The sequence below is a fragment of the Nicotiana tabacum genome, chromosome 17, assembly GCF_000715075.1.
Source record: "Nicotiana tabacum cultivar K326 chromosome 17, ASM71507v2, whole genome shotgun sequence".
Taxonomy (NCBI): domain Eukaryota; kingdom Viridiplantae; phylum Streptophyta; class Magnoliopsida; order Solanales; family Solanaceae; genus Nicotiana; species Nicotiana tabacum.
In genome coordinates this window covers 106,589,004-106,608,767 of record NC_134096.1, presented here as the reverse complement: position 1 = coordinate 106,608,767, position 19,764 = coordinate 106,589,004, and the positions used below count along the sequence as shown (strand labels likewise).

At 40.3% G+C, this 19,764-nt stretch overlaps 2 protein-coding genes across 2 annotated transcripts; one reads left to right on the top strand and one right to left on the bottom strand.

The window, feature by feature from the left end:
- Positions 1-5,385: 5,385 nt before the first annotated feature.
- Positions 5,386-6,640, top strand: LOC107785388 (nuclear transport factor 2B-like). Its single transcript, XM_016606680.2, has 2 exons — positions 5,386-6,253; positions 6,358-6,640. The coding sequence occupies exons 1-2, from the start codon at positions 5,951-5,953 to the stop codon at positions 6,430-6,432; spliced, it is 378 nt and encodes a 125-aa protein (XP_016462166.1). The 5' UTR covers positions 5,386-5,950; the 3' UTR covers positions 6,433-6,640.
- Positions 6,641-7,077: 437 nt separating this feature from the next.
- Positions 7,078-9,468, bottom strand: LOC107785386 (pectinesterase-like). The gene is made up of 2 exons (XM_016606677.2): positions 8,392-9,468; positions 7,078-7,887 (listed from the first exon to the last, which is right to left on the bottom strand). The coding sequence occupies exons 1-2, from the start codon at positions 9,347-9,349 to the stop codon at positions 7,199-7,201; spliced, it is 1,647 nt and encodes a 548-aa protein (XP_016462163.2). The 5' UTR covers positions 9,350-9,468; the 3' UTR covers positions 7,078-7,198.
- Between the last annotated feature and the right edge of the window lie 10,296 nt (positions 9,469-19,764).

Below are 19,764 nucleotides of genomic sequence, written 5' to 3'. Positions count from 1 at the left end.
GATAAGTTCTGGTTTGCCACAGAACTTGTGGGGGGAAGCCATTCTTACGGCTAATCGAATATTAAATCGAGTGCCCCATAGCAAAACACAATCCATTCCATATGAAAAATGAAAAGGAAGGAAGCCCAACTTGAATTATTTTAAAGTGTGGGGGTGTTTGGCAAAAATGCAAGTTCCTAAACCCAAAAGGGTAAAGATAGGACCGAAAATCGTTGATTGTGTTTTCATAGGATATGCGACAAATAGTAAAGCATATCGATTTCTGGTTCATAAATCAGAAAATCCCGACATTCATAAAAATACGGTTATAGAATCAGATAATGCTGAGTTCTTTGAAAATATATATATCCGTATAAAAAGGAATGTGAGTCGTTTGGTGAAGGATCTAAACGACCTCAGGAAGAAACAAAAGAAAGTACATGTAATCAGGAGGATCCAAGACGTAGTAAACGTCAAAGAACATCTACTTCATTTGGACCAGATTTTGTGACTTTCTTATTGGAGAATGAGCCTCAAACATTTAAAGAAGCTATGACTTCTTCGGAATCATTGTTTTGGAAAGAGGCAGTCAATAGTGAAATAGAATCCATATTGAACAACCATACATGGGAATTGGTTGATCTTCCTCCTGGAAATAAACCTTTGGGTTCTAAATGGATTTTTAAGAGAAAAATCAAAGATGATGGCACTATTGATAAATTCAAGGCAAGACTCATAGTCAAAGGGTATAGACAACGAGAAGGTCTAGACTACTTTGATACATACTCTCCAGTTACAAGAATTACGTCCATACGGATGTTAGTAGCGTTAGCTGCAGTGTATGGTCTTGAAATTCATCAAATGGATGTTAAGACGACCTTCTTAAATGGAGAGTTGGAGGAAGAAATTTACATGGAACAACCTGAAGGGTTTGTGGTTCCAGGTAAAGAAAAGAAGGTATGTAGACTTGTTAAGTCTCTTTACGGACTAAAACAAGCACCCAAATAATGGCATGCGAAATTTGACCAAACAATGTTGTCAAATGGTTTTAAGATAAATGAATGTGATAAATGTGTGTACATTAAAAATGTTCCAAATTACATAGTCATTGTTTGCCTATATGTGGATGATATGATGATAATGAGTAATGACATTGCCAACATAAATGCTACTAAGCATATGCTCAATAACAAGTTTGATATGAAAGACTTGGGAGATGCTGATTTAATTCTGGGAATTAAGATCCATAAGACTCCTCAAGGTCTGGCATTGTCACAATCTCATTATATTAAGACAGTACTTGAAAAATTCAAGCACTTGGGCTTTAAAGTTGCAAAGACTCCAATTGACGTGAATCTTGCATTAGCAAAGAATAAAGGCCAAAGCATATCACAATTGGATTATGCTCGTGTGTTGGGATGCTTAATGTATATCATGAATTGTACACGACCAGATATAGCTTGTGCTATAAGTAAACTGAGTCGATATACGAGCAATCCAGGCCAATCTTATTGGATGGCAATGAAACGAGTTTTGTAATATTTAAAACATACCCAGAACTTTGAATTGCACTACAGTAATTTCCCTGCGGTGATTGAGGGATATTGTGATGCAAATTGGATCACCGGTTCAACTGATTCTAAGTCCACGAGTGGATATGTATTCACTATTGGTGGAGGAGCGGTATCTTGGAAGTCGTCCAAACAAACATGTATTGCCCGCTCTACAATGGAGGCTGAATTCATAGCCTTAGATAAAGCCGGTGAAGAAGCTGAATGGCTCCGGAATTTCTTGGAAGACATTCCATTTTGGCCCAAACCGTTGGCACCAATATGCATACATTGTGATAGTCAAGCGGCAATTGGAAGGGCTGGGAGCGTTATGTATAACGGTAAATCTCGTCATATACGACGAAGACATAAAACCGTTAGGCAATTACTCTCTAGAGGAATTATCACGATTGACTATGTAAAGTCAAGTGATAATGTGTCGGATCCACTTACAAAAGGCCTAACTAGAGAGGTAGTTGAGAAATCATCAAGGGGAATGGGGCTATGGCCGAGAACAAGTCATTGTGGCGGTAACTCTACCTAGAAGACTGGAGATCCTAAGATCTAGGTTCAAGGAGATCAAACAAAGTTATTAATGACGGTTCAACATTGTCAAATAAAATTTTAGTCCGTTCTCGTGATGAGACAATGTTCAGTACCAAGGATAAAGCATTAAGGCTTTTTAATAATTTCTAAATTTGATACGGGGTATATCAAATAGTGTATTTACAGGATGCCACGTTTAGGAATCACCTATGTAAGTGTGAAGTGTTAGCCGCTTCAAGGAGAACTTTGTAAGGCCAGTTCCCTACGCACTTATGAAACCAGGCGGTGTTCATGGCTGAAACGAACACAACAATGAGAACCAAAGACGGTTAAGGGTTGATTGTGTGACTTATGGTTGTCTAGGTATACACCAAAGATCGACGGTTCAAAGATATCAAATCTACCGATTGACCGAGTATATCCGACATAAGTTTACTACGGAAAGTTCAAAGGGAAACCTACTTATCCAGATGCGATTAATCCTTGCTTGTAAATCACACCGTTTTTTCATGCATACTTCCGTGATATAGCCATTCCCCATTCATGTGGGGGATTATTGAGGTTTTAATTTTTAAGATGAAATAGTCTTAAAATGAGGGTGAATGGGAAATGGAAGGAAAATAAAATTTTTGAGTAAAATTTTAAATTTTCCCCTCTTGACAATGAGACATTGTCCCATATTGGAAGAGGAAGAGATTTTTGGTGGGTGTATATATAATTGCTCTTCTTGTAGCTCTTAAAGAGTTAAAAAAAAAGCAAGCCTCGCGCCGTCGTCGTCGTCGTCGCTCGCTCGGCTCGGCTTCGGCTACGGCTACGGCTTCGGCTTCGGCTTCGGTTTCGGATTTGGATTTGGTCAAATGATCGATTGATTGATTAATTTTTTGGACCAAATTTATTTGTTAATAGTAAATATTAACGTAAGATTATCCGCATTTATAACGGATATTTTTCAATCCGTGTATTGACCATTTGGCAGCCGCCTAATGCTCTTCCCACCATGAATGTGCTTGCTCCACAAACATGAATGTGCTTGCTCCACAAACATGAATGTGCTTGCTCCACAAACAAGCTAATGCTTGCTCCACCATAGAGGGTGGACGTTTGGTCTTCTTCAACACTGGCTGCTATATATATGTGCAGCAGATATTGAAGAAAGACACTCAACAACACAACACACAAGACACAAACTGAAATCGCTCAACAGATTTGGCTATACATTGCATTCCTTCCTCTCAGCATTTCCATACGATTTTCTGAGTTTCTACTCCCTCGTTCTGCATTGTTTTTTAACTTCAAACAAAGCAACTGTAAGTGTGATTTGCTACCGAACTTTGTGTTCGCTTAAACACTGGGGTTTGAAGTACCGCTACACCAGCGTGTGATTCGTTCTATCCTGGGAGGAAATAATCCATTACCTTGGGTACTAGGAGGGGATTAAATTCCTTAAGGAAACACTGTGAATTCAGTGGGCTCGAATTAATTACTGTTTCATTACGTTAACTTATATTTTGCAGAATTATTATTTACAAATACAGCAATATTGGCGGGAATAACAATCATCACAGACTGTGATCACCACTTATTAGCATCCATTTAAGTGCCTAATATGTAAATTGTTTATCATAATTCAGGCAAGATGAGGGTAATTATTGTGTAAATAGTTAAAGACCTGGAGTTGCCACCCCTAGGAGGTGAGAGGCCTTCCATAAATTTATATTGGTTTTTAGCAGACATTAGCACCAAGAAAGGGATATTTACCTTCCAACCACCAGCACTAGTCTTTAGCAAATTAAAACCATATGGTATGATTATGGAGAGCGGCCTCACTTGGAGAGCTAAAGAAGTTAGCATCAGTTGTCAGACAAGGCAAAGAATCTGATATCTGGGAGAAAAAGAAGAGTAGAAAGTATAAAAGGTTGACTAATTAAAATCAGAAACAGCTGATATATTTTGGTGGGATCACATAGACTTTTGAGGTTTAGAGCCTGGCAGTTGCTTTTCTTGAGTTTTGAGGAATAGGCACTTTCATATTCTTTTCCCGCAGAAGGTAAATCGGTATGTAAGTGGCATAGGAATTTTATCTGCTTGATTCTGATGCTGCATATCTTGGATTACTTTGACATAACATTTGCTGTGGAAAATGGTACACTACACTTCAATTAAAGCAAAAAAGGGGTGATAACTTGAATAGTTGTTGACATGCTCTTTTCTTTTCCATATGTCTAACAAATTTCTTTGCATTTAATTAATTGCAATTTTGCATATAGTACTTTGAAAGGTCCTAGACGAGAGAAGGATGGTCCTTGGATCTTTTACTTCTGAACTGTGACTAATACTTCCTTCTTTTGCTTACTAACCCAAATTTCTACTAGTAATTTTCTGGAAACTTGTTTCTGTCATAAATCTGAGTATGTAAATTGAACTTTCTATAAAAGAGAGGAAAGCTAATGTGTGTTTTTAAGGTACTAAGGCGCAAAATAAGGCTGATATAATGTTCTTGTTAGCTGAACATATTTCTCCTTGGATGGTAACAAGAAGGGATAGATAGCTAGACCGGATATAAAAGAGGAAATATAAGTGCTATTTCCCCTGGTTAGGATGTAAAAGTGGCCTTATCTTGAGCCGAGGGTCTATCGGAAACAGCCTCTCTACCTCTCCAGGTAGGGGTAAGGTCTGCGTACACACTACCCTCCTCAGACCCCACTTGTGGGATTATACTGGGTATGTTGTTGTTTGTTTGTTGTAGGATGTAAAAGTGGAGGATAAGCAAATATTCCTTATACACTTATCAACACTTTCAATTGGAATAGCAAGGAGGAAGTAAATAAAATTACTTGAATTATAAGCATTTCATATAGGGGGATTCAGTGGCTTATTGATTGTTCATCATAAGATCCGAGGGAACCAATGTGTAACATTATGTTGTTTCGAAACCACTATCTTAATCTCATTTGAACAATTTTTTATTAATAGCTCCAAAACCTCGGCGATCATATAAGATTATCAGTCTTCTTTATGACTTCTTATACTTGGCCACAATATTATGCTATTGTTGCAGAGAGACCTTTCGACATGGCTATTGACAAAAATGATTCCATAAACAGAGTAAGGAAAAAACGAATTAGAGTAGTTGTCTTTCTTGAAAATGGTGATATAAGTTATATTTAGATGCATATTTTTTTAAGAAATGTTGCTTAAGAACTACTCTACCATCAAGAAAGATAGAGAAAGATGAAATGTTATATCATTAACTTTGATCTGGGATATGCTGATTAAGCTCTTGAGGTCCACCGTCCACCTTATGTTTTTTTCTGGCATAAAAGGGGAAGTGGGTGGCAAGCGTGTTTTCACTTTTAGATGTAAAGTTGGTCATTGTTCAGCAAAGAATATATTCTTTTGAGCAATCTTTAGTGACCCGTACTGCAATCTAGTCATCATTTCATGTGTAGCGTTCTGTTGTTGCTCCCATTCTCAAGCCAATTTCACCCTATCGCTTCCTTCAGTCACATATATGTGCAGCAAAAAACTTTAAAAGAAGAAAAAATTTTGTTGGCCAAAAAGCCTGATGGTCGGTTTGCTTCAGTAGATCTTGCTAGTTTTTAACAACCCCATCTTTCCTTTTCCTTCGTTGTGTAAAAAAGGTGCATATGAATTTCAATTCTTTAAGACTTTTCCTGTTGTTTTGTTTCCCCTTTTTCATGAACTTGCGTATCCATGCAGCAGCTTAGATTCTCCTTTACATTTTCCTTTTTCTATATATATTCTTTCCTTGATAGCCAAACCATTTACTTTCTTATATTCTCTCAAACGTTGCCCTCTTTGTGCTTGAAATTTAAATAAGACATTGAAAATTAGTTGAGAATTTGAAAGAAGAAATGGAACAACAATTAGAATTGGTAGGAAGAGCATTTGTGGATCACTACTACAATCTTTTCGACAATGATCGATCTTCGATTAGTACTCTGTATCAACCAAGTTCAATGCTCTCATTTGAGGGCCAAAAGTTGCACGGAAGTGAAGATATCTCTTCTAAGCTTAATGCATTGCCCTTTGGACAATGCAGGCATGTGATTAGCACCATTGATTCTCAACCTTCGGCCTTTGCCGGAGCGATCATAGTCTTTGTCAGTGGTAGCATTCAACTTCTTGGAGAGGACCATCCCCTGAGGTTTAGCCAGGTCTCTCTTTCTCTCTTTCCTCCATATATGTTATCTGACCGGAATGATGAACTACTTGAAAAAAAATAAGGCTAAACATCTTGTTTGCAATGTATTTTCTGCAGATGTTTCACTTGATTCCAACTGTAGAAGGAAGCTTCTTTGTGCAGAATGACATATTTCGCCTCAACTATGGCTAATTTAGCATTTGTGTGGAGAAAATGTTGATCAAGAGAAAAGAAAACTAGTGTTAATGTGAAGGAAATGTTGAAGAGAGAAAATCATTTGCTGTAATTTGAATTGGTGTGGTGCTTCCTTAACCACATTGTTGATTTGCTAATTGCTTTTGTAATATCGGATGTCATTTATTCAATTTGCGACCACTTCAACTTTTGTCTTTTGCCTTCATATTCTGGCAAACTTAAAGCATGGAGTCATTTCCTACAAGACTATACAATAATTTGATTGAACAGGTCAAGACTTGTGTGGTGAGATGAGTTGCATATGCTAAGATCAAAAGGTCCAAATTCAAGTTTGGTTGAAATATAAACGTATGCACCATTTAATTTATTGGTGATATTCTTATTTCTTCACGGCGCCACTCTCTGCTAGCTGGAGTGTTTAACATTACAATACATTTCCATGTCTCTGGCAAAAATCACTTGAGTTGACCCTTTTTTTAAAAAGAAAGAAAAAGTAGTGGATCGCAGATGCATATATTGGATAAAGAATTTGCAGTTGAGTATCAATTTATGATCTTTTATGTTCCAAAGCTTTTAGCATCATTATATAAAATAAACTAAGCCATATTTCTCAATATATCATGATTAGTGATAGTCGTTTACTTTATTGAACCAAAACAACAGCAGAATATGCTATTACGAAAAACAACATTACAACCAACAACTGAAAATACTACGGCTCAGAAACTAGCAATACTTGAACATGATTAATGAAACAGGTTTCTCACAAGCCCTCAGTGTAAGCGACACCAGTAGATTTCAACCATACTCCTCCTTGAATCAGCTGACTTACTGTGAATTTCGTCGCCTCTGAAGCACTTAAAACATGATAACCGGGCCACTTCACTCTCTTACTAGTTCCAGCTCCAGGTCCTTTGTTCATATACTCACCATAATATAAAGTTTTCAAGGCAAAATCGCCTTGCCATACTGACCAACCTTCTGGATCAATATGGTCTCCAATATTGGACTGCATAAATACAGTTCGTGAGTACGCTTTCCATGGACGGCCTAAATATGTCTTAACCGACCCTTTCACTGATGCTAGGTCTGAGGTAGCAATAATGTCACAATTTTGGATTGAAGTTCCTGTATTTTGGTTTGGATCTTCACGACCTTGAGCTGTAACCATGTTCTTTTGTCCACTCCCGGGCTTTCGTGCTGCGATTTTTGAGTTTTGGAACACAACTGCAGCATTACCAAAGATGAAATCAACAGTGCCAGCGATGTAACAATCTCTATAGAATTGACGAAGGCTGTGAGTGTAGAGGGTGTCTTGGAATGCATCTATTTTGCAACGATTGATGACTGATTGATCTGCTCCAATTCGAAGTGCTACTGCTTGGTGTTTTGATGGTCCTGCTGTGTTTTGAAACTGCAGATCTTGGGCTATGAATCCATCCCCAACAGCAGCTGCATTTAAGAAAAAATGTTACGCAACCAAATTTAAAAAAGAAGTCAAGCCCCAATTGAGAAAGAAAATTTTCATTAGCTGCATTAAAATAAATTAGGTTCTCATTAGTTGAATTCGGAATTGAGATACCATAGCTTCGGCCTAAAGCCCATTGGTGACATTCAAAGATTAGAGGTTGCATATGTTATCACCACCAAAAAGTTGTTCAAGCCCCAATTGATACACAGCATCTATCCTTGGAAACACTATTGTTCCAAAAATATATTGTAAGAAAACTGTTATCCCACAAACAATTTTAGGACTTTTTGTTAAAGAATTCTATTTTCAACCGCAAATCTTCAAGATTCCAGCTTTTCGAACAGGTTTTTCTGCATAAACCTTTTCTTGAAGAAACATTTACCAAAAATTGTCCAATGGACTATTTGTTGGATTACAAAGCTTCCATTTTTCAAAAATGATAGTACTAAGTCAGTCAAAACAATAGAGAGAAAGGAGATGTTTACCAACAGTGGCAGATTTGAAGGTTGTTGAGCCATCCACAAAATTCAAGCTCCCAGTGATAATAGTAGCATCCATGCCATCACCAACAAGCATAACATTCTTCTTCTTTTTCCCAATCTCAACATTCTCTTTGTATATTCCTTTTTTCACATATATAACATACCGAGTCTTGCTATTATCTGGAGTAGATGCAACTGCTTCCTTTACAGTCTTATATTTTCCACTACCATCTTTTGCCACTATTACATTGGCTTTTATGGCATTTGCAGAAAGTTGCAAAAGCTTTCTGTCATTAGGAGTAACCCATGATGGCAATCCATCAGTAACTGATGGAAGATCCATGGTTTTGACTGGTGCCATTTTAACCATCAAGGCTAAGGAAGTCTTTGCCCTTGTTATCAAATCCTTCAACATGGGCTCCATAATGGACTGGACCAGTCCATTTAGCCCATCTTTGCAAGTAACATGGTTAGTCAGAATGCTACTTAGCCATGTATGGACATCAAAATGAACTTGGGTCGATAAGTTCCCAAGTGACATCATGGAGTCCATTAATCTGTCCCTTGACAAATCCATTAACTCTAGACAATCTGCTAGAGCTGCTTGCTCCTTGTCATTATTAATCCTACTGTTCACATTTCTCACTAAATCGATCGCCTCATGGATTTTTAACGATGATTTATGTAAAACCATCTGTAGTAAATCCACTGTTTTTGTATCCATCACACCAGTAGGTGCAACCTCAGACACCATGGCCAAGCAAGATGGTTGATCTTGGGCACGATCACAAACATGGGCTATCAAAGAAAGAGATGGGCTGCTGCTATTGATGGTCCAGATTGAAACTAATCCAACTGAGCCCACAATAGCAACAAAGGAGAGAAGAACATAGAGAGCTTTAGAGGAGGAGGATTTTGTTGTGAGAGTGTCTAACAATGGTTGAGAGGAATTAGTAGCCATGACTTAGTACAAGTGTGTAGTGAGCTTCAGTTTGATCTACGGATCATCTTCTGACTGCCGGTGTTCTTATATAGACTTAAAAAACCAAGAATGGCCAATGCTCGTTATAATTTTAACATTTAACATACAAAGAAAAAGTACTTAAATTAAAGCACAATTTAATAAAGCTACTTTAGTTTACTTTTAGGTGGTGAGGAAAAGTTCAGGTTATTATTATTATAATAAATGTTTGACACATGTGAGTGTGAAATACAGGCAATCTGTTTTCCTAACGCTAAAGTCAGTCCTTAAATGAGTGCATGGATTGGTTTCTTTTGATCTTTTTCTTTGTCGATCTTTTTCTTTTCATGACATAGCATGTACGTGCGGTTAGTCTATAAATGGACACCTAGTACTCCATTTTGACCGGATGTGCATCGCTACTTGCTAGTATAAGTGTGTTTTAATGTAAGCTATATACACACAATATAATAGAAATATTTTTTACATTATTAGTGTGATTTAACATGTAATAACATGTTACTATTATATTTATCAAGTTATATATTGATATTTTTCATAGAGATTTTACACACACACACACACACACACACACACTATATATATATATATATATATATATATATATATATATATATATATATATATATATATATATATATATATACACACAAATCCGGGCCCACCCGATTCTACTATTTGACCGAGACCGGGAGGTTGCATCGAAGGACGGCCTCGTAACGGAATAGACTAAATCACGAGGATAAGGTACCGAGTTCAGAATCGAGGTACCTGTCGAGATCGAGGCTAGTAGCGATCGAAGCCAAATGAGACAGACATCGAGCAAGATCGAAGATAGCACAATAACACAAATGCGAGATATCCGTGACTGGTTTAGGATCATGGCATAAATCTCGGAATGGATCAAATCAGAAACGATTAATTAGCTAATCATGGGATTTCAATCTGTAATTAGAATTATACCATAAGTGAAATTCCTCTACTATATAAAGGGGGGTTCTATTCATTTGTAAAGAACATTGTTCACATATATAAAAGCAATATAATTCTCTTTCTCGTTTATACTATTGTTCATCAGCTTGTTATATTTTAATTATTCTTGCATCAACCTGTTCAAGGGTATCCAAACTCGAGAGCTGAGTTCCGTTCTAACACTGGTTTGCTTTACTTTATAGTTTATTTATGTTATTAATCTTCATATTTATCAATTGGTATTAAGTGAAATCACGTGTCCTTAGTACCTCATTATAAGTTTAATTGTTATCCAATTTTAAGGGTAAACAGTTTGGCGTCCACCGTGGGCCAAGGATAATAGTGATTGCTTAATACTGATTCCGATAACACATACTGTTTTACACTTGTTCTCATAAGAATCTTTATTTTCAGGATAAACATCTCAAACTTACAAGTAGCGCATACACATGGTGACAACGGCCTCGGATTTTACGGAAAAAATGACAATATAGTCGCCCCGAGAATCGAGGTGCCTCAGGCTGACCTCGAGGGAGTACCAATTGCAAATCTCGTCGATGTCCGTTCACATGTCGCCCTAGATGTAAATTTGGGCGTTGATCCCGAAGGTAGAGAAGTTTGATCAGGTGTTCGAGGTACGCAGGGCGGAGAAGATGGTGGAGTTAGCCTCCAATTGATATTCGAAACGTTACAGGCTCAACAAGCCGTTATAGCACAACTACAAAATCAATACCGAACACCAAGTAGGATCGAACCAGAAGTCCTTCACAGGACCGAGCATTTGCCGGAAAGGTTGAACGCCAACGGATCGGGGACTGGTCCCGTCATTATGAAAATGCTCGAGGATCTCACTAAACGGATTGAATCTGGAGAAAAAAAAATAGAGGCAAATGACAAGAAAGTAGATTCATACAACTTCCGGGTTGACCAAATACCGGGGGCACCGCCGATTCTAAAGGGTATGGATTCAAAGAAATTCGTACAGAAGCCTTTCCCTCCAAGTGCGACTCCGAATCTCAATCCGAAGAAATTCTAAATGCCAGAAATTCTTAAGTACAATGGGACCACCGACCCTAATGAGCATGTCACTTCTTATACATGCGCAATAAAAGGGAATGACTTGGAAGTCGATGAGATTGAATCTGTTTTCTTGAAGAAATTTGGAGTAACCTTGTCTAAAGGAGCAATGATATGGTACTACAATTCACCGCCTAATTCCATCGATTCCTTCGCCATGCTTGCAGACTCCTTCGTAATGGCACATACCGGAGCAATACATGTTGCAACTAGGAAGTCAGACCTCTTCAAGGTGAAATAAAAAGACAACGAAATGTTGAGGGAATTCGTATCTCGGTTCCAGGTGTAACGCATGGAACTACCATGGGTCACAAACGATTGGGCCGTTCAAGCCTTTACTCATGGATTGAATTTTTTGAAGTTCGGTGGCATCACGACAACTAAAGCAGAATTTAATTGAATATCTAGCGGTAACCTAGGCCGATGTACATAATCGGTACCAGTCAAAGATCAGGGTCGAGTTTGATCAATTGGGGACCTCTTCCGGTTGAGTTTATCCAAATAGGCCCGTCGGTAGAACACAAAGGGATATCGACAGAGAACCCCCCTTGACCACTAAGTTATACTTTTGGGCTATCTCAACCATATAATGCAGATCGTAGAAACAACGGCCCAGGACTCAATCTCGTCCGAAATGATCGAAGGAACGATTGAGGACAGAGCTCTCGAGGGGTCATGAGCAAATGTGGCTTCGATAAACATGCCGATCCCGCAGAAGCACCACGATTATCAGAATACAACTTCAGCATCGACACATCAGGTATTGTGTCAGCCATTGGGAGTATCAAAGATACTAGATAGCCTAGACCTCTACAAACCGATCCATCCTAAAGAACCCCCAATAAAATATGCAAATACCATGGAATACATGGTCATAGAACCGAAGACTGCAGAATACTAAGGGAGGAGATGGTCCGTCTATTCAACGAGGGTCACCTTCGAGAATTCTTGAGCGACCTAGCTAAAAACCATTTCAGAGACAGGGATGCAAACAGAAAAAACGAGTAGGAAGAACCACAACACGTGATTCACATGATCGTGGGTGGGGTCGATATTACACAAGGGCCCGTGTTCAAACGCACTAAAGTATCAATCACTAGGGAAAAACGTGCTCGAGACTATGTGCTAGAAGGCACTTTATCATTCAATGATGAGGAATCATAAGGGATCTCACCACCCCACAATTATGCTTTGGTAATCTTTATCCTTATAAATACAATTCAGGTTAAACGTGTTTTGATTGATCTAGGAAGCTTGGCCAATATTACTCGATTGAGGGTCGTGAAGGAGCTCGGCCTACATGATCATATTATACCCCCAGCTCGAATTCTCAATGGATTCAACATAGCGAGTGAAACAACTAAAGGTGAAATCATCCTACAAGAAAATGTAGCCAAAACTATTCAAGAAACAAAGTTCCATATGATCGAGGGTGATATGAGATACAACGCACTACTCGGAAGACCCTGGATTCACAACATGCGGGTGGTACCCTCACCCCTTCACAAAATACTGAAGTTCCCAACACTGGATGGAGTAAAAACAGTGTATGGGGAACAACATGCTGCCATAGAGATGTTCGCGGTCGACGAAGTAATACCGGTATCGGCGCTTTCGTCAATAAAGGGATCAGAGTCCAAAGGAAAATAGGAAGATAAATAGCAATCACAACCACCAGCCTCGACTTATCAATAATATGGATTGTTTTGCTTGGTCCCACCTAGATATGACAGGGATCCTGCCAGATATCACTACACATCGATTGAGCTTGGACCCGAAGTTTCGCCAGGTAAAATAAAAGAAAAAGGGGCCAGTCCCAGGTAAAACATGCATTCATCAAGGACGAGGTAGCCAAACTTCTCAAAATAGGATCCATTCGAGAAGTAAAATATCCTGAATGGTTAGCAAACGTAGTCGTAGTCCCTAAAAATATCCTGACTATAAAGATTTAAATAAAGCATGTCCTAAAAACCCTTTTCCTCTGTCGAATATCGATCGCATGATCGATGCCACGGCCGGCCATGAGATCCTTAGTTTTATCGATGCCTACTCCGGGTACAATCAAATACAAATAAACCCGGAGGATCAAGAAAAGAGTTCGTTCATCACTAAGTACGACACCTATTGTTATAATGCAATGCCGTTTGGACTAAAAAATGCTGGTGCCACTTATCAATGCTTACCAAAATCGAATGTTCGAAGAACAAATAGGTAAATCAATGGAGGTTTATATTGACGATATTCTAGTTAAGTCATTGCGAGCTGAGGATTCGATATACTAAGGAAACACTACATGAAACTCAACCCGGAGAAATGTGCATTCGAGGTCGGCTCGGACAAGTTCGTTGGCTTTATGGTATCAAATCGGGGGATCAAAATCAACCCCGATAAGATCAAGGCAATCAAAGACATCACAGTGGTGGATAATGTTAAGGTCGTACAAAGATTAACAAGGCGCATAACTACCTAGGCCGATTCATCTCGAGGTCTTCGGATAGAAGTCACAGGTTCTTCTCACTGCTAAAAAAGAAGAACAATTTTGCATGGACCCCGAAATGCCAACATGCATTGGAAGAATTAAAGCGGTACCTCTCGAGCCCGCCACTTCTTCATACTCCGAAAACGGATGAGCAACTCTACTTGTACTTAGCAGTATCGAAAATCACGGTAAGTAGGGTCCTAGTTTGAGAAGAGAAAGGTACGCAATTTCCTGTTTACTATGTTAGTCGAACTTTAGGTGAGGCCGAGACTCGGTACCCACACTTAGGAAAATTAGCGCTTGCCCAAATAAGTGCCTCTAGCAAATTAAAACCATATTTTCAGTGTCACCCGATCTGTTTCGTGACTACTTATCCCCTTCACAATATTTTGCATAAGCCCAAAATTTTTGACCGATTGTCCAAATGGGCCATCGAGATCAGTTGGTACGATATCGAGTATCGACCCTAAAGGACCATTAAGTCTCAAATCTTAGCGGACTTCGTGGCCGACTTTAAGCCAGCCCTCATACCCGAGGTCGAAAAAGAACTATTATTAAAGTCGGGTACATCATCAAGGGTGTGGACCCTCTTCTTAGACAACGCTACGAACATGAAGGGGGTCAGGGCTAGGCATCATTTTGAAGTTACCCACGGGTAATATAATTAGACAAGCTATCAAAACTTCTAAGTTAACTAACAATGAGGCCGAGTGTGAGGCCATGATTGCAGGTCTCGAGCTAGATAAAGGTTTGGGAGCATAGGTCATCGAGGCTAAATGTGACTCCCTGCTTGTGGTAAACCAAGTCAACAGAACCTTTGAGGTTCGAGAAGATCGAATGCATAGGTCCTTGGATAAACTACAGGTGACTCTACATCGGTTTAAAGAATGGATCCTACACCATGTGCCTCGAGAACAAAACAGCGAGGCCGGTGCCCTTATAAATTTGGGGTCATTAGTCGAAGATAACGAGATTAGCTCGGGGACTGTCGTACAACTTTCAAGGGTAGTAATCGAAGAAGGCCACGCCAAAATCAACTCCACAAGTCTGACCTGGGATTGGAGGAACAAATATATCGAGTACCTAAAGAACGGGAAGCTTCCATCGGATCCTAAGGAATCGAGGACTCTACGTACGAAGGCTGCATGATTCACATTGGCTGGAGATGGAACACTTTATAGAAGGATGTTCGATAGACCATTGGCAATATGTTTGGGACTAGGAGATACCGACTACGTCCTACGAGAAATCTATGAGGGCACCTGCAGAAATCATTTCGGTGCCGAACAAAGTCATCAGAGCAGGATACTATTAGGCCGATATAGAAAAGGATACAAAAGAGTTTGTTTGAAAATGCGACAAATGTCAAAGGTATGCGCCAATGATTCACCAACCCGGAGAGCAACTCCACTCAGTCTTATCCCCATGTCCATTCATGAAATGGGGAATGGATATCGTCGGCCCTCTACCATCGGCCCCAGATACAGCTAAATTTATTTTGTTTATGACTGACTATTTCTCTAAGTGGGTTGAAGCACATGCTTTCGAGAAAATTAGAGAGAAAGAAGTCATAAACTTCATCTGGGACCATATTATATGCCGATTCGGGATGCCTGCCGAGATTGTATGCGACAATGGAAAGCAATTCGTCGGTAGCAAACTAACAAAGTTTCTCGAAGATCATAAAATAAAAAGGATCCCGTCGACGCCGTAACATCCTAGTGGGAACGAACAGGCCGAATCGACCAACAAGACCATAATTCAAAATCTAAAGAAAAGATTGAACGACGCTAAGGGAAAATGAAGAGAAATAGTGCCCGAAGTCCTTTGGGCATATCTAACAAAATCAAAATCCAGTACGGGGGCAACACCGTTCACTTTAGTACATGGCGCCGAAGCTCTGATCCCGGTTGAAGTCGGGGAACCTAGCGTCAGGTTTCGATATGCAACAGAAGAGTCAAATCACGAGGCTATGAATACAATCCTCGAATTGGTAGATGAAAAATGGGAAGCCGCCCTCATTCGAATGGCCGCACAGAAACAACGGATCGAAAGGTACAACAATCGAAGAGCCAATCTTCGATTCTTTAAAATCGGGGACTTGGTTCTAAGGAAGGTCACCCTCAATACTCGAGACCCAAACGAAGGAAAACTTGGCCCGAACTGGGAGGGACCGTATCAGGTCCTCGATATCATTAGAATGGGATCCTACAAACTTGGCACGATGAACGATGAACAATTACCAAACAATTGAAACATATCACTCCTCAAACGATATTACTGCTATGGTACGACCTTATCCATTTTCGTTTATATTTTTTACTAACTATTTGTAGGTGTTTAATCAAAGACATCAAAGGATTCTTCAAACACAAAGTCCTCAGGTCTGAAAGCACACGTTGCACTCTTTTTCCCTTGCACCAGTTTTATTCCCAAATGGGTTTTTCGGCGAGGTTTTTAGCGAGGCAGCCATTGTTCGTGCTAAGTTAGAGCAATTCAACAGTTTCCGAGGCTCCTTTACAATTAACCTCGAATATTGGGGGGCATCAAACTCAGATAGTTACAAGGAAAATATTTCGTGTCGATAGGGTCTCGATAGGCAAATTTTGTAAAGGACCGAATGGTCAAATGAACCGTGTCCATGTAGGTTACTCGAGCCCTAATGGCAAAACATGTACGCATGTATAATCTATTGAAAGAAGTATTTTTACTTACCAGATGCTCCATGCCCTAGAGAAATTTATACTTTACAATTTCATACTTATGATCTATTGTAGAAACTAGCTTAAGGGCTGATCACAACTGAAGTTCAAACAATTTACCCTATACTTGGGGACTGTCGTCCAAACAATTGACATGATCGAATTAGTAAACCTCGAATTCGTAAGACCTTAAAAAGGCAATCCTCGATTTTATAGGCCACGACCACCCCTCCTGGGGACTGATACTTCGAACGAGTTCGAAGTATAGCAGGGAAAAAAGACTAAGTGGCAAATTCCAAACTGAAGGCTACGGACAAATTATCACGGTTCGGAGACATCCGAATTAAGTTATAAAACATGAATTCAAATATTCTCATAAACCGGTTAAAAAAGGCAACCCTCGGTTGAATTACTAAGGGTCTCGATAATATCGACTCTCGAAAAACCCTAAGGGGTATCGAATTGTTCGAACTCTCAGATAATTTTGTGCTAAGACGTAACAAAGAAAAGTATTTCGATAACACCAATCTACGAAATACCTAATGGGTACAAATTTTAACACCAATCCTCAAAAAACCTAATGGGTACAAATTTTTATGATTAGTTTTTTCAAGCCGAAAAAGGGAAAAAGCCATTCTTTTGAGGCCATATCGGCCTAATTCAAGAGCCTAAGGGCCATTTTATTTTTTGAGTTTGAGAAATCTTCCTTACTCAACTAAAACCTAAGGGTCACTCTACTTCGAGTTCGAGCAAGTACTCACTCGATTTTAAAGTCTACACTGGTCTGACTTCGGTCTAGTTGCCTAAAGTACCAAACTTGTGAGGAAAATCTCCATAAGTCATGGAGGCATGAATGAAATAGAATTTTCACGAGGCAGGATATAGAATAAAGACAAGTCAAAAATAAAAAAAGATCTTTTTTATATATACGAAGATATTTACAAGGACCGATCAAGGTCCCGCACAAAAAATCCAAAAAGAAAAAGCCTACGATTCTTAATTTTCCTCAGGGGCAACTTTTTTTCCATCGAGGTCCACCCCATTCTTGGACCCGCTCTTGCTGCCATCATCATCATCGGAAGAGGCCAACGTTCCAGCATCAGCTTCATGCTCTCTAGCCTTTATTATCTCGTCGGTAAGATCGAAACCTCGAGCAAGGAACGCCTCGAGGGTTTCCCTCCGAGTTTAATTTAGGGAGTTCAGTAATCCAATATGCTCGAGTTTGAGCGGTCTCGACTGCCTTTCTCTCTTGGACTTGAGCGGCTTCAGCATCATCCCGGTCGACGGCCACGATTGCCTCTGCCTCGGCCTTTGCCTTTTTGGCTTCAGATTTGGCCTTTGCAAGTTCGGAAGCCAACCGAGCCTCGAGCTCCTCTATTTTCTTTGCATGGGCTGAGCTCTTCTCCTTCATGCCTCGAAGTTGACTTTCGACCGATGACAATTAGGTTCGTGCAGCCTCTTTTTCAGCAGCAAAGCGGTCCATACTTTCTTTCCACCCCAAGTTCTCCGCCTTCATCGTGTTGACCTCCTCGCGGAACTGCTCGATCCTCTTGACCTTCTGCTGCGACTGTGCGATTGAAATGTTAGCCACCATTCCTGAATCGAGCCCATGATCTTTTAAGATTTTCATTACCTGATCGATCAGGTTGGTCTGATCTTGGTGAGCCTTGGCCAACTCGTCTCGGAGGTCCTTGATCTCCTCTTTTTTTTGCCCACTGAGAAGGTTAAGGGAATTCCTCTCCTTCGTGAACCCTCGGAGGTCGGCCTCACATCGGCTCAGCTCTGCTCGGGACTTTCAAAATGCCTCCTGATGGAGTGCCAAAGCCTATACAGAAAAAAGAAAGGAAATTAGACAGGAAGAGAAGAAATAAACTAAGTATGATATCGACAAAGGGAGTTGAGATTCACCCGATTCAAGGCTTGTTGAGCCTCATCAAAGAGACTCGATAATTCTCTCAGGTCGGTGGCATCCTCAACCTCGATAAAGTAACCACGGAAGGGGTCTTACCCTCCATGGTCCCCGTCTACTTCGGGAGTCCTCATATCTTGGGCCTCCCGAATTGCCTTCTCGGAAAATATAGGGAAAATCGGCGAGTGTCCAATATTTGTTGCCCCAAGTGAGCCACTTGAGGTGTTCTCCTCGTTGCGAAGGGCCTCGGAGCCGGCCCCTTCAAACATACCCGCCTTTTTCTCATCTCGGCAGGAGGCATCTTCGATCTTCGATGACTTGGGGACTTTGCCTGAGCCCTTTTCCAAGACCCCCTCAGCTCAAGGCGGAATCTTCTCAACCACCACCGACTTAGCGGCCTTTGGGGCCTTGCTGGTTTTCTTCACTGGGGCCACCAGTTCCGAGCCATCGACTTCATCCTCTTATTCTTCCTCTCTTAGTAGTTGAATCACATCCACAGGGAGGGCAACAATGTCTTTCTTCGGCTTACGAACCAGATTCTTCTTAGGCTTTGGATCCTCGAATGATGAGGTCATTTTCCTCTTCTTATCTTTTGCCGGCTTCTGAACCAGGGTCGAAGTCTCCTCCTCACCAGACAGGGGCCTCATGGACGCATCCTTGCCCAGACCTGTACACGAGAGAATTGAATAAGTAGAAGAAGGGCATCTTAATCAAATCATCAAATACACCAAAAGTGGGCTTACCATGATTCTTGGCCTCTCATCGGCCCTTTGCTAAATCACGCTATGAGCCCTCAGTGTATGTAGAGGTCGAGGCCAGATTTCGAACCCAGGTCTCGAGGTCGGGAATCGCAAAGGGCATCCAAGCGACCGCTACATCATAGAAAAAGACATCAATGAGAAACTACAAAGGAACAAATAATACGTGCAAGCTAACAGTGATACGGTACTTACGATTCATGTTTCATTTCTCAGAAAATGACATCTTCTCGGCTAGGATTAGGTCGGAAGTCCTCACTCGAACGAACCGGCGCATCCAACCTCGATCCTTGCCCTCGTCTATGCTCGAGAACAATACTTTGGTAGCCCGGCATTGGAATTTTGTTAACCCGCCTTGGTAGAGGGTGAAAGGAAGCCCCTCCACTTTGCTCACGAAGAATTAGAGCAGAATAATAATTCGCCAAACTGAAGGATGTATTTGGCCTAGGGTTATTTGATATTGACGGAACAAATCAACGATGACGGGGTCGAGAGGC

Excerpts from the sequence above, each read along its gene's own strand:
- LOC107785388 (XM_016606680.2), top strand. The coding sequence starts at position 5,951 with ATGGAACAACAATTAGAATTGGTAGGAAGAGCATTTGTGGATCACTAC. Across the intron at positions 6,254-6,357 it reads ATCCCCTGAGGTTTAGCCAG|ATGTTTCACTTGATTCCAAC; the intron begins GTCTCTCTTTCT and ends TATTTTCTGCAG.
- LOC107785386 (XM_016606677.2), bottom strand. The coding sequence starts at position 9,349 with ATGGCTACTAATTCCTCTCAACCATTGTTAGACACTCTCACAACAAAA. Across the intron at positions 7,888-8,391 it reads CTTCAAATCTGCCACTGTTG|CTGCTGTTGGGGATGGATTC; the intron begins GTAAACATCTCC and ends TCTTAAATGCAG.